Raw genomic sequence first — 14,463 nt, forward strand, 5'->3', positions numbered from 1 at the left:
GAATCTCCTCACTATCAGCCAGGCTGATCCTGGATTTGCAGTAAATCCCGGACTGCAACATTTACCACAGCATCATTTATATGAAGCCCTACTCCTGTTACTTCACCTGTCGTTGTAATAGGACGAGAGCAGAGCACGAATCTCGGCAGACACAGCGTTATCCTGGAGCAGAAGACCCTCAGAGGAGGGTGTGGCAAGAGGGGCTGCCGGGGGGGGTTAGGAAAACCGAGAGGGAGGTTGGCGAGAGAGAAGGGGTGGAGTGGATAGGAGGTGTGCAACAGGTGGAGTTTTATGTGTTTTGATGGTCATGAGAGAATTGATAAGGGTTGATGCGTGTTTATTAAGGAAATGAATGTTAAGGCATGACAAGAGAAGGAAAAAGGAATTGTTCAAGGATAAAGATAATTCACCCGTTAAAAATTAATGGTGAAAAGTTGATGAAAAATGTGGCGTCGATCATGCATAATGTATGAGGACACAAGGAAATAATAAAGAAGGACAAAAGAGACGAGGAGTGATGGATTCAGGACACACAAGGAAAATTGGAAAGGACAAAGAGGAACAGAGAAACAGAAGACAGAGAGTGAGTCAGCGTGTCAGAGATAAGACTCCTTCTATTCTACAGCACAGAGAAGTAAAGCAGAGTGTGAGTTTGAGATATCGGAGAGAGAAAATTTAATTGTGACGTCATCTCTCATGCACATGGACCCGAGGAATTAAAGCTACACACAGTCACATGCAATGCAGGCACAGTGCGTTCTTTCCCTGCCTTCGCTTATATATCTTCTGCTTGTTTTTTTAAGCTAAAAGTGACCAGAAATGTTTTCTGATTGCATATAAAAAAAGGTCTTACCCATTTCATGATAGAGCGAGCCCTGTTTTGGTGTGACAGGAGCAGGTTTCCTTGGTGATGGCAGTTCAATTTTCATTAAGTCATCGCAGCACTGTTTCCATTGACCTTTATGTTGAAGACAAATTGTCCCTTTCAGAATATACAACAGTGTATGTCCTTGAAATTTAATCCTTTGAGTAGCTATGTAGTATATGAGAGTGACTGTATTTATCACACACTTCCTGTGTTTAAGCATAACAAGTACTTACTCATGTCATAGAAATGTTGCCAGAAGGCTTCCATCCACCGGTGCGTGTCCTCGCGGCTATCTGTCGTCAGGGTGTGTGTGACCTCCTCACCTCCGTACTGGTTACTGATGCAGATATTCTGAACTTTACTTTGAGGGTCTTTCTCTGACGCACGTATTCTGGTCTCCTGAAACACGGGAGCGACAAAGAATATAATTATCTGCCACAAAATGACTACAATCAGGAAACGAATGCCGGCACTCGTGAATGAACAAAATTACGTGCTGCAACAAGTGATCATTACGGCAATTGTAATTGTAAGTCCCCACTGAAAATAAGCCTTGACTAATAAAGCCACTAATTAGTCCTCTTCCAAGCCATTTCCCTTCAGCAATTATCCAACAAAAGGTGCAGACTCCCAATTCCCACATCCTCGTTCTGCTCCAAATGTGTCTGGGTCTGTTTGTGACCACTAGATGGCAGTGTTGGTCCATTCATCCATTCGTCACACTGCTCCTTCCTCTTTAGGAGAGACTGCCAAAGGATCATACAGACTGACCGACTTGGCTTCAGGTCAGCTGGGAGCTCAGGGTCAGAGGCTACAAAAGACTGAATGAGTCACTGCGGAAGGAATGAGAAGCCCCGCAGGCATCAACTCTCAGACACCGACACAGGAAATAAGATGATAAAGAACCTGACTGGCTTACTGACTCTTCTTCACTTTGGTGCACGGAAAAAACGGAGGGATGAGAGAAATATGATTCCTTGTTGGATGGGACTGACCGCTGTGTTTTATTGTGTTTGCAAAGACTCGAGAACATACTGAACAGATTTCATTTTAAAGCCTTTTATCCAGGCATACCTGCTCTTTTCCAGGCTTGCTGAACATTTACACAGTTACACCTGAAAGCTGAGCACCAGTTTTCTTCTCTTGGCTTCTGAGCAGCTCTATTGGGGAAACTGGTAGCTTAACGCCTTGTTCAAGGGCACCGTTGGTGGTAGATAAGAGAAGAGCTCATTTCTTATTTACTTTTTTGGGCTTAGAGTCCATCAGTTCGCTTGAGATTCAAATTGGCAGCAATCCACAAACCCAATTCCTTTCTATCTATAACACCGATGCCTCAGGAGTAACCAAAAACAACACAACTGAATGGGATCGACCTCTGAAGTGTTTCACTCCATTCCAGATACTTCCTCCATTTATGTTATTCCTTTGCTGACCTTGTTGATGGCGATGGTGAAAGCTGGCTCGACACTGGCCTCCACATCTTCTTGCCGGTGGTAGCAGAAAAGGCTTGTTCCTTTTAGAACGGCGTACACTTTTGTCCAACTCTGAGGGTCACCTCCCAACTGCTGCGAGGTAGAGGAAAAGATCAGTGAAGTGTGGAGAGAAAGAGACAAGGAGAGAAACACAAAGAGAGATGGCAAAAATAAGGAGAGGAGGGAAGTGGTAGAGGAGGAGGAGGAGGAGGAGGAGAAAAGGACGAAAATAAACCAGGACAAAAGCCAAAATTTATTGAAACCCTGAGAGGAATAGTTCCTCTATCACTGCCGCACACACTTACCTTAACTTTCAAACATCCACTCATCATCTGTTGGGTCATACAGTGAGGCTGAGCTGCGAGGCGGCAACACATGCTGCCATAGAGAGGCAGCCAATACGAACACTCTTCTACAGGAAGAGAGAGAGACGGATGGGCAAAAATAAACACCATGAATAAATAAAAAGATTCCCACACGATGTTCAAAATCCACGCATAGACATGTAGAGTCAAGTGCATCCACACACAGAGACACACTTCGTCACACACTACCCCCCTTAAGCACACAAAACAAGGCACAGGGGTGTAAAAGACTGGCAGCTGCAGGGAGTGTCATGAAGTGCAGCAATGAAACTTTACAGCAGGCTGAAGGGCCAATGAATAAAACACTAGGGGCCTGTCTGTCTGAGGTTCTGGGCCCTTGTTAGCCCACATCATTACAGCTTTACACAGCAGTCACCTCATAGCACAGCCTTTATTACTGTGACCTTGACAATGGCTGTCTGTCAGAGAACATGAGAGGACAGGGAGGAAGAGGAAGAAGGAGAGGAGGGAGAGGGAGGAGATGTACGGTACGCTTGGTTTAAGGGAAATTATTAGAATATAGGGATGAGAAGTGAGTCAGTGATGAGTGAGAGGAGCACAAAACACCAGACAGATGGCCGATTTGGCAGAGAAGACAGAGAGATGGTGAGGAGACAGATTGATGGAGGCTGCCACTCACCGTTGCCTGAGATGGTGAGATCATGTGTGCGAAAGCTGTCCTGGACGTGTGACAGTGACAGGGTGGTATGAGCTAAGAGGTGGTACTTAGGGCCCCTGTCAACGCACAAGAGAGAGGATGGAAATTTATTCAGCGTTTGAGCATGCATGTGAAAAATGGTCTCCATAAAGATGCCTACTTATGCCCTCTGAAATATATATTATTCCTCCCTCTATTCAACATGCACACTAGCTAATATTTGAACTTACGGTACAGAGGGAACTGGCAACAGAAGAGGAGATGCCCCTCCGTTGCTAACAGGACTACATGGCCCAGGCTCCATGGCGGCTCTGAGCTTCTTCCCAGCCGATCGCCCCAGCGACGAGCTCAGTTTACTGGCTAGTTTCCTCGGCGTGCTCCCTGCCGAATAGTCGTCCTCGGAGCAGCAGCTGTACAGCTCAACACGCAACTCAAAACCCGGACTGGCTTCACTACTGCGAAAGGATACACACATGATGAACGTGATCATATATCAGTCACTCACAGACTGTTTTTTCTGAGTATTGCAGACAGATCACTTACAATACGACAGTGTTGTCAAAGCAAATATCGGTGAGCGTCCGGTCCACTATCACCATGTCTGTGTCGAAGATCTCTCCTCCCAGCTGCAGCAGGCAGAACACTGCACACCGATGAAGCTCTGTGAAAAGACGAGGTGGAAAAATATAACAAAAGAGAAAAAAAAAATCGGTGAAACACTGCGTTTATGTAACATCTCAACATTCAATTGCATCACTTGAACACTTATTTTCAGTTTCAAAAAACATCTCCAAGATGTAGGTAACTGTTGTAACAATGTTTTGAGGCCTCAAAGACCAGCTGTGCCGAGAATTCCTGTCAAGTGTGGTTGAAACTAATGCACAATGGTCTTTATAGGTCCAGTGTTTAGGATCTGGCGGTATCTAGTGGTGAGGTGAGGAGAAGTCAACCAACTGAAGCCTCTCTTGTGTGCCAAGCATGTTGGAGAGCTACGGTGGCCGTCGCAAAAACGCAAATGGTCCTCTCTAGAGCCATTTGGAGCAGAGCCAGTGCGTAGAATGTGTGTGGGAAGTGAGTGGTGAAGCAAGAAAGAGAGAGCGGCGGCGGCGAAGGGATCGAGTAACATTATCGACTCCGGCCCAAGCAGGAACAGTTAACAGAGTTTGGTTTGTCCGTTCTGGGCTACTGTAGAAACAACTCCGTGGAGAGAACCCGCTCCCTATGTAGACATAAACGTCTCAATCTAAGCTAACGAAAAAACACAATGATTCTTATTTTCAGGTGATTATACACTAAAGAAAACATACTTATCAGCTAATGAGAGCTGGGTCACAACAACTCTTGCCTTCTAGATGCACTGTAGAGAAACTATCTCAGGAAATACACATGCAATGCAAAGAAGCATGATTTTGGGTAATGATTATGGTGAATCCTTGTGCCAAAACACCAACATATTCTCAATAACAGTGGGTATAATTGTTGAAATATAAATAGCGTGGCCCCTGATGGTCTACTATCTTTCTTTAATTGAGTGTTTTTCTTCTTCTCCGGCACAAATTCTCAAAATTCAAGGTGACAACTGAAAAGGCTGAGAGAGGCTGTCTGCTCCTACTTACGCATGTGCTTCCCTGTGCACGCCACATTGACACTTAATATTCACACTTATTATTATTCCATGTGTGTGCTCAAAGCACTGCTTAAAATGTGATTGGACACGTGACAGAGGAACATGCTTTACTCCTCCTCTCCTCCTGGGCTCGGTTTATGTCTCGGTGTGCTTAATGACCTTGACTAACAGCCTCATTAAGCTTTGTTAAGAGTCTACTACCTGTCTCTTGAGTTCATTTATATGCACAGGTCATGCAGATTAATTCTGTCCAAGTTGCCAGGGGAGGGAATGAGCTCTGAGACTGTTATAATGACTGCACGGGGGGTTAACCCACATTGACTCCTATCAAGAGGAGGCGGGAGAGCAAATACTCGATATAAAGATTACCATTATATTTTCACTGCACCATTGGATTCTGAAATGCCATGAAAACATTTAAACATGAAATGGTTCACAGTAATATTCCACAGGAAAAAAAGGGAGTTCCTTAAATGTGCAACAGACTTCATTTGTCTTCAAATGCCCTACTAATAATAATGACCCAGTTCAGCACCTGTGTGCTGCTGCTGCTTCTCAGAGCCAAGAGGCAAAGCCAGCAGGACTGAACAGTGGGTCAGGTTGTGCTGCCAGGAGTTCCTCATGTCTAGAAAAATCAGTTCCTGGAAAATACGGAGGTTTCTGGTGAAGCTGCAACAGATTGTAATAATCAGCTCCAGGAAATGTGCTGCACAGAGTAGAGAAAATGTCATACAGTATGGTCTGTCTGCACAGTTCAGTGGCTCAGCAGATTTTTTCAAAATACGAAACTCAAAAGTCCACATCAGTGTTTCACCCTCTAGCCATTTATAAAAGGTGATCGTTTTGTTCTTTAGTCATGAGGAATCCCACATTCACCCCTGTGATTATGCAAAGCTTTCACACACATTCAACACGTTTCCCTCAGAGGCAAATCATTAATAAATCCAACAGGCATAAATCATTAATACTCTATCAATGAATGTCTTCACATGCATACAGAGGTGGCTCCTCACCTCCTTTGTTCTTGAAGTACTCCGTGTCTTTCCACATGAGAGGAATCCGAAGATCTGTAACGACAACAGACAGGGGATTAGACCGCAAAAATGTTAATCGCCCTTACTGTCTAACTGATATGTGTGTCTCCCTCCCCATGCTGCTTTCAGTCACTGGCTAAAGTATCCACAGCTAATTACTGTCTATGTGTGTGTGTGTGTGTGTAGTATGCTCTCCAGCTGGGTACCAGACATGCAACAGTGCCCCCCATGAACCTCCACCCACAAACATGCTCTCAGTCTCACAACTCATTATATTTTTTTACCTTCTCATCATGTTATAAACACAAACAAAACAACTTGGAAAAAAAAGCCCCTGTTGTCTTGGAGTCCCTGGTGTGAATTATCTCTCTGCAGTGCGTCTGCGATACAAACAGAGTAGCTCTGTAATCATTCATCTGACTGCCCGTTGCTACATCGCAACAGGCAGCATCTGCCTGACAAGAGGAGCCCTGCATTAAATCATACCACTAAAGAGATCACAAAGATTCCCTTATATATATTGCTGATCCAAATCTCCAACAATAAATAAATGAAGTTTCACAAATTCCCCTAAAAAATTCTCCTACAACACACACATCCAGACATTCAGACGAGGTTTTACTACTTGCCCGAGATGGCCACTTTTCCTTTGCATGGGAGCCTGTCGTCCATCGGCCCCGCGTCCGACGACCTCCGCGGGACCTTCTGCATGACCTGAGCCTCCTTCATCCTCTGCAGCTCCGACATGTAGGCCATGATACGAGTGCTGCAGGTCTGCAGGCTCTTCGACGCCTCCAACGCCTGGTCTTTCTGGGAGCAGGCGGCCAGAAGCTTGCAGGCCCCGTCGCGCATCCGGATCTCATGGTCAATCTTCTTCTGGATGTCGCTATCCTGCAAGGACAAGGGGTGGTGGGAGAGAAGAGGAAAAAAGAGAGAGTGTAAGTGAAATGAGGCTTAAAACTGCAGTGGGTAGAAATGGAGCAAATATGATTAATAAAAGTAATTTTTATAAAACGGTCACTATATCCTGACAGTAGTGCTTGAGACAGGTAATCTGTACTCCTAATGGCATCTGCAAGATTTCCCAGACCGGAGGAAAACAACCAATCAGAGCCGAGCTGGAGCCCTGCCGTCTCTGAGCAGCTGTTAATCACTCGCAAACTCAGACCAAACAGTCAAACTAGGCAGCGCTCATCAAATATGAATCAATATTCTGTTACTGTAATGCCTATTTCTTGTCTCAAATGTTTTCAGAAACATCTTGTAGTGTACTGTTAAGCTGTAAATGAGAAGGTTTGTGACCCAGCAGTCATGTTGAAATGAGTTGAGGAAATACCAGTGATCACCCACCAGCCAGAGCACAGCCAATAGGAACGCTCTCTTTCTGAAATGACCTGTGATTGGCCAAAGTCTCCTGTCACGGGCTACATTTTTTAAAGCCTGAAAACAGAGCCATGAGGAGGTGCAGAAGTCTAGTTATCTCTCAGAGCACTTGAATTACAATATGCTGAAAGGTTATTATGGAATTTTTGCCCAATGACGCCAAAAACATTCAGCCTACTGAAGGGTTTAAATGACACATTTTGAAAAGTCTTTTGCAAAAGGAGGAAGGCATCATTAGAGAAGTGCAAGGGGTGAATTGAGGGAGGCAGAGAATAGGCGTGACTTATCTAACAGATAGCGATACAAAGAAGGGCAATTTTTTGGCAAGAACAGGAGAACTGAAGAAGAAAGGAAGAGTGTAAGTCTGCAGTAGATTACAGGTCTCTTGTGGATACATTAGCGAGGTGTGTCTCTGAAAGCACTCAGGAGTCAGTGTTCAGTGGTCTGTGTGTGTGTGTGTGTGTGTGTGTGTGTGAGAGAGAGTGGTGGCATGGACAATATTCAAACACATGGCCTTTTGCCCTCTTACCGATGAGCCCACCCCCCGCTGAGAAGACACAGAGATGCTGAATCATTTAGCACAAACTTATTCACTACACACACACACACAGAGGGAGCGGCACATCTCCAGTGAGGGAATAAAGAATGAAGCTGTCAAATGCTGAACGTCTGCAGCCCAAATGAGAGACCCCAGACACACAAATGTACACATACACACATGGCCCCTTTTCTACAAGCTGCTTTCTCAAAGGAAAAAAATACAATTTGACCTGGCTTATCTGGGGCAAAACATACTCAGAAGTACACACACACACACACACTGTGGACACATGCACACACACTCACAAACCCAAACACGTGCCGACAGTAAGGGTTCCTCAATCCTAAAGTGTCTGGCTCTGTCTCCGGTGATGCTGTCCAGAGTTTAAACGCGTCTCTAAGCCCCTCTTCGCTCTGTCAGCAGCACAAAAAGCACCATGTGCGTGAACTTAAAACAATAGAGAGTGAGGGGAAGAGCTAACATATGAGGTGAGAGGGATGAGAGAGCACAAAGGGATCCAATAATCAAGCAAAAGCAAAGCCGGCTTGACCTTGAGTGTTACTGCCAGCGCTCTTTTTGAAGCTAAAACACCTTTGAGTCACACATTTGCACATCAATTGCTTCAATCCGAGGAATATTGATCAGTAAGGTCATCTTTAAGGTTAGGAAAATGTGATGGTTACTTTGTATTTATAATGAATTAATGCTGCATGTGCAACATCTGCCCGGCTGCTGGAGTATGTGTGTCTCCAGTGCTACATTAACAAGCTCACACTCTCCCCACAAATAATCTCTAATGCTCCCTTTGCCCTTCCTTTCCCACCCCTCTCTCCTCCCTGATAAATGCACCTTCTCCTCCTCTACTCGGATATTTCTCATTTATCCTCTCTCTCTCTCTCTCTCTGCCCGATTCTTATGAATTTTTTATTCTTTTGATTTAAGCTTTTATACTTTCACTGCTCATTTTCTTCCACCTTCCCTCACTCTCCATCCGTTCCACTCCACCGTCCTCAATAGGCTTTTCTTTCTTCTTCTCCTCCACACCCCTCATTCTCCTCTCTACCTGTCTTTGTATGTAGCGTGACTCCCACACTTTGTTCAGCAGAGGCGCAGTGGGAAAGGAATGAATGCAGTTTAGACATAAAAGTCCACATTTGGACACGGATTCTCGCTTGGACGCAGCGCACTTTGAAATTAGGTTTTGTGTGGTTTCTGATTAACCACAGTCTTGGAAAAACTAACTCGCTTCTTGGGATATAACCACACTTGTTCTACATGGTGGTGAAAGCACCACTAACAGCTGTAAATCACACACAAGATCCAACTAGTATGTCTCTAAACCAAACCACCAAAATATAAAAACACAGCAAGTAATTGTATCACTTGCTGCAATAAAATGGTTTAACATTAAAAGAGATGGAGGTGATTACTTGCATATTTCTCCTCAGAAACACTGCCAGTGTGAAGAATTATTAAACAAAATGAGGGTATGATTGAGTGTACTTATGCTGATGAAGATAATGATCAGTCTCGAGTCGGGTAAAATCTACACTGTGGCTGTTGAACACAATGTAGCTACACAAATAAGCCCTGCCATTAAATAAACACTTTCGCTGACTGAAAAGCAATTATAGTACTCTTGACTGCGAAAGAAAGGAGACCGAATTACAGCAATGGTATAAACACACAGCAGTTAGCTACTGGATGTCTGCAAGGTCAAGTGTTATGTGTTATGAGAGTTTATTGTCTGATTGAGTTGTTTTTATCCATTCAAGTGTCTGTTTTTGGATAGAGAATAAGCAATTATAAGTGAGAATGGGAGAAAAAGAACATTCAAGCCTGAATTTATGTTTTTTATTTATTTTTTGGCAGTGAATATTTAACTGATACTTTAAGAGAGAGCCTTAAAAGAGAGCAAGAGAATAACGCGCATATTTCCTAGATCACCAATAATACAATAATGAGTGCAAGGTTTGACACTCCTGGACAACAAACATGAAAACTATCCACTGTTTGCAGAATCTACATCTTTAATAAAAAAAAGTCCTATTTACAGAAAGACAAGATTCAGTGCTGAAACTATTTTTTGATACTATTTGAACTATTTGAATACACCACCTTGTTTTGTGGAAAAAAATGATTGCTATGTTATTCGATTAGAACAAAACCATTATTTGTAAGCGATAAACATACACAAAGAAATGTGAACCAAGGATAAAGAGAGAAAAGCCCAGCTCCGGCTGTGTCCAAATGTCCTTGTCAATGGTGGCACCACAAACCATGCTCCATGCACCACTGAGCCGGAGGCTAGCCAGCCAGCTTTGAAGGAATGCACACACACATGCGCAGACAGGGAGTTAAGGAGCTGTCACCACAGTCCAGTTTCATGCAGCGTGTCTTAGAGTGACCCGCTAGCAGGGGGTCCTGTATTTATAGCAGCTAAATTAACAGGCTTCTCCTTGTGGGGGATCTCAGAATAGAAAACGAGCAGCCTAGATCTAACTCTAATCCACCAGTCTGACTGTATGTCGGGCTAACAGAGTAGGACGGACATAAACACTCACAGACGGCAAAGTAAGAGATAAACACACCAAACAACAAGCAACAATAAGCTGGACAAATGTCTAGATTACTTTCTTTTTGTAATCTTTCACAAATACTCACAGGCACACATAAAAACAACAAACACACACACATTGTCACAGTGATTCCCTCACACAGTGTCTTCACAGTGGCAGGTGTTAGACCAGTGGGCTTTGCCAGAGAGGCTGTCCGCCTGTGATGGTGGCAGTATGGACAGCAGCCAGATAGAGGGTGAAGGAAGGGTGGATGGGCGACGGGGAAGCAATGCATGCTGGGTATCAAGCAGCGACACAGAGGGGAGGTAGTGCTGTCAAAGAAAACAAGGTTGGATTGAGGAAAAGAGTAGCGAGGAGAGAGAGAGAGAGAAGAAAGGAGGAGATGTGGGTTGACAGGGCGAAAGGTCTGGGTGGAGTGTGAGAGGCAGTTGGGAGAAAAAAAGAGATAAGAACAGGAACTGCAAGTGGGAGAAAAGAAAGAGAAAGCGATGAATGCCAAGAGACGAGCAGGGTGTAGGGTGAGGCGATGAGGGATGGTGAGGACGACAAGCAACAGAGAGGTAGATCAAGGCGCTGGAAGACAACAATGATGGAAAAAAACACACAAGTGTTGGCAAAAGGGAGGTGGCAATCAGGGAATGAAGAGGTTTGGCAACAGAAAGACAGGCGGTGGGTTCTACATGAGCAAAACTGCTGCCGAAGTAACGAAGCATGAAGCTCTGTAAATGAGCAGACGTGGAAATAATTGGGAGAGATAGTGTCTTTTTCTGAGAGGAAAAAAAAAAGACTCCGAAATTTGACGGTTGCACTAATGGCTAAAGACAGAAAGTGTCTTGCTGGCAATTAACTTTGAAAGGGAGTTATGACATAATTCAGATAAACTGCACACTGCTAGACGACAGTTACTCTAAACCATTATTGTACTTGTGAAGCTTTTGAGCTAAATCAGGGATAATGTAAGGGAAAATAGAATATAATCAATAATAACAGCACTAGTAAATAGTACTTGCTTCATGTTGAAGGCATCACTATATGATGCACACAGTATTATTATGCATAAGGCCAATGTAACCTTTCAGCAGGTAATTTGACGCCTCAGTAGATACCAGATGGTCACTTCCTCTGTCACCCCTCTGTCCCCCGTCTGCCTGTGTGTGTTGATCCTCACTTGTGTGATCTCAGTGACACCAACACAACAACACACACACACACAAACATGCTGGTTTGGGGATTTGACGCCGCCGCAGATGGTGTGTAATGGTTTGTTTACGATGTGTTGTTCCGTATGAGTAGGCTTTGCTGTTCAGATCACTGACCCTTGACCTCTGACCTCGATCACTGAGCAGACCAGACGGCTGCAGTTACAGCATGGGGTTAGTAGTCCACGGGGTTAGGTTTAACACACAAATTAGTATTAAACACTGCAAGAAACAACACAGTACACTACAGTAGAGCCATTTACCATGGCTCTAAGGATCGTAGGTTCGTTATGTGGGTCGGGTCGGTGGGTTCAGTTCATCACTTTGGTCCTGACTGACATCTATTGGATGGATTACCATGAAATTTGGTAGAGACATTCATGTTCCCCTTACGGACGAGTTGTTTTCATCAAGACAAATTTTCAATCTGTCCAATAATTTGATTTATGACCGAATACCTGTGAAACTAATGTCATTCCCATCAGCCTCAGCTGTCCTTTGTGTTTGCTAATTAGCAAATGTTAGTATGATAACATGCTAAACTAAGATGGTGATGGGGCTGAACGATTCTGAAAAAATAATTAATATTGATTATTTTGACTGTTATTGCAATTGCAATATGACTTGCAATATTAAAGGGAATGATCATTTTTACATAATTTTCATTGAAAAACATTGAAATGATCGTGGTGTGATTTTTGCGGGGATATGTACTACACAAAGATGTTTTCTTAAGTCTGTAGAATATGATGTGGAGGCCAGTGGATCTTAAAATTGTATTTTGACAACATTTCAACTTTCAACAATTATTGCGCCTCCTGCAGTAGGCCATATTGCGATTTCAATAAAATGTTGTTTAATTGTGCAGCCCTAGATAGTGAACATGGTAAACGTTATATACCTACTAAGCATCAGCATGTTAGCCTTATCATTGTGAGCACATTAGCCTGCTGTGCACAATAACGTGTTGCACATACACAACAGACATTTAACATCAATGTCGATACGAATAGAGAAATTGTCCTTCTGCATTTGTAGGGATTATGCATCCAGTTAAAGGCTGGTTTCTCCAACCACTATAAAACCGTGCTGTGACACCTTTTCTTCTTTACTGACTCTGAAGTTGTTTTCTTTTAGAGCAGACAAGACACCACAGCTGACTGGCTCAATACAAAAGCTTGTTGGACAGACAGAGTGAAAGAGGTTGATAGAAAAAAAGCGAGAGGACAACAGTGGAGAATAACAAAAACAGCAGGACTAAAATACACTCAGACAAATAGGCGAAAGTCTTGCTCAGCGCTCACTCACACACAGACAAGCAGACAAACACACAAGCTCCCACAGTCACGTGAACATGCGCAATCCATCAATTAAGCCATTAAGATTGACACAAATGTGCTCCGTCTCCATTTCAAATACACAAACATCGCCAAGAATTGGAAATTCCTGACCACTCCCATACGGATTTCACTGACCGAACTGCTGGCTTTCAATTAGCCGGCCACAACTATGCGCCTCGCCTTCCTCTCCACCCTCTTCCGCTGCTTTCCCTCATGCTCACCCTCTTCCCCCTCTTCCACACCCAGAGCACGGCTGAATGGAGGGAGCGGTTGAGAGTGCAAGAAAGAGTAAGAGATTAATGAAGAGAGGGGAAAAAAATCAATGGCAAATTAGCTGAGAGGGTTAGAGTGTGAGAGAAAATGAAAAGTGAGAATGAAGATACGAGTAAAGTATAGGGAGAGCGGGAAGATTAAGGGTGAATGGATGAAATGGAGTTGTGATGGGACGTTGGGGGAGGATGTCACATTGCTAATGTGACTTTCAGTAACACACGACATATGCCACTATCATACTTATTCCCACAGACACATAACAAAGCACACTTTAAGCGCAGTGTGTACACATTTGTCTATTTACAGAACACATCGTCTGGAGACAGAAAACAGACAACATCCCAAACCAAGTCTAAACCACTCAGAAACAATGATCCAATTCACCAAACAACGTCCCTACAGTGTCTCAGACTCCAGCTGCTGCTGGGAAGCCTGGGCACAACAACAGTGAAGGGAACTGGTTTGGTACTGGTCATGGAAGACAGAGAGGAGGGAGGGAGGAACGGGGGGAGAGAAACAGTAACTGGGTGGAGTGTTTGCATTTTACGACAGCACGGCTGGCTACAAAGCAGTCCAGGTCTGTTCAGTGCCAGGTCACACTTAACACTCCCACGGCCCTCTCTCTCATATGGCATCATGCGCCTGCGTGCCCCGGTCTAGGTGCCAACATGCTGATGTCATTATTGAGGCGATTGTTGGAGAGTTTCAACAGTGGACCGCCCGCCCTTATAGCTGGAACACTGTGAACTCTCCCCCCTTCAGACAGCTTATGCGTCCAATTATACGCCGACAATAGAGACTGTTTCGGCTCTGCTCGCATGGAAAACTATGTGAGTGCTCGTCCACATGTGCTTGTGTGTGCGAGCAAATGACTTTGCAGCCAGCTGTTCTCACACAAAGACAGTGTGTCTCGAATGCAGCTGGGTCCCAGCACACACACGCGGGGCGGAGTCGCAGCAGAAAGTGCTAAAGAGAGAAATAATGTGTCTGCGTCCTAAATCATGTTTTATGTGGATGTGACGGATGCATGTGTATGCAAACAAGTGCATGCAAATGTATCAGCGCATAGTTGTTCCGTGTGTGCACTTTGTACTTGCGAGTGCATTTTTATTTTGGCTGCTGGC

At 44.2% G+C, this 14,463-nt stretch overlaps 1 protein-coding gene across 5 annotated transcripts in view; it reads right to left on the bottom strand.

Moving 5' to 3' along the window:
• rtkn (rhotekin) overlaps positions 1 to 14,463 on the bottom strand; it is a 59,204-nt gene that overhangs the window by 2,922 nt on the left and 41,819 nt on the right. For 3 of the 5 annotated variants that reach the window (XM_037777786.1, XM_037777788.1, XM_037777789.1), the window contains exons 2-10: positions 6,654 to 6,915; positions 6,004 to 6,057; positions 3,907 to 4,024; positions 3,594 to 3,818; positions 3,346 to 3,440; positions 2,646 to 2,752; positions 2,302 to 2,433; positions 1,102 to 1,267; positions 854 to 958 (exon numbers count right to left, since the gene is read on the bottom strand). In XM_037777786.1, coding sequence (XP_037633714.1) covers positions 854 to 958; positions 1,102 to 1,267; positions 2,302 to 2,433; positions 2,646 to 2,752; positions 3,346 to 3,440; positions 3,594 to 3,818; positions 3,907 to 4,024; positions 6,004 to 6,057; positions 6,654 to 6,915 — 1,264 coding nt within the window. Of the gene's footprint in view, positions 1 to 106; positions 204 to 853; positions 959 to 1,101; positions 1,268 to 2,301; positions 2,434 to 2,645; positions 2,753 to 3,345; positions 3,441 to 3,593; positions 3,819 to 3,906; positions 4,025 to 6,003; positions 6,058 to 6,653; positions 6,916 to 14,463 lie in introns of all 5 variants that reach the window. The other 2 variants (XM_037777790.1, XM_037777787.1) reach the window with 2 other exon arrangements.

The sequence above is a fragment of the Sebastes umbrosus genome, chromosome 8, assembly GCF_015220745.1.
Source record: "Sebastes umbrosus isolate fSebUmb1 chromosome 8, fSebUmb1.pri, whole genome shotgun sequence".
Lineage (NCBI taxonomy): Eukaryota > Metazoa > Chordata > Actinopteri > Perciformes > Sebastidae > Sebastes > Sebastes umbrosus.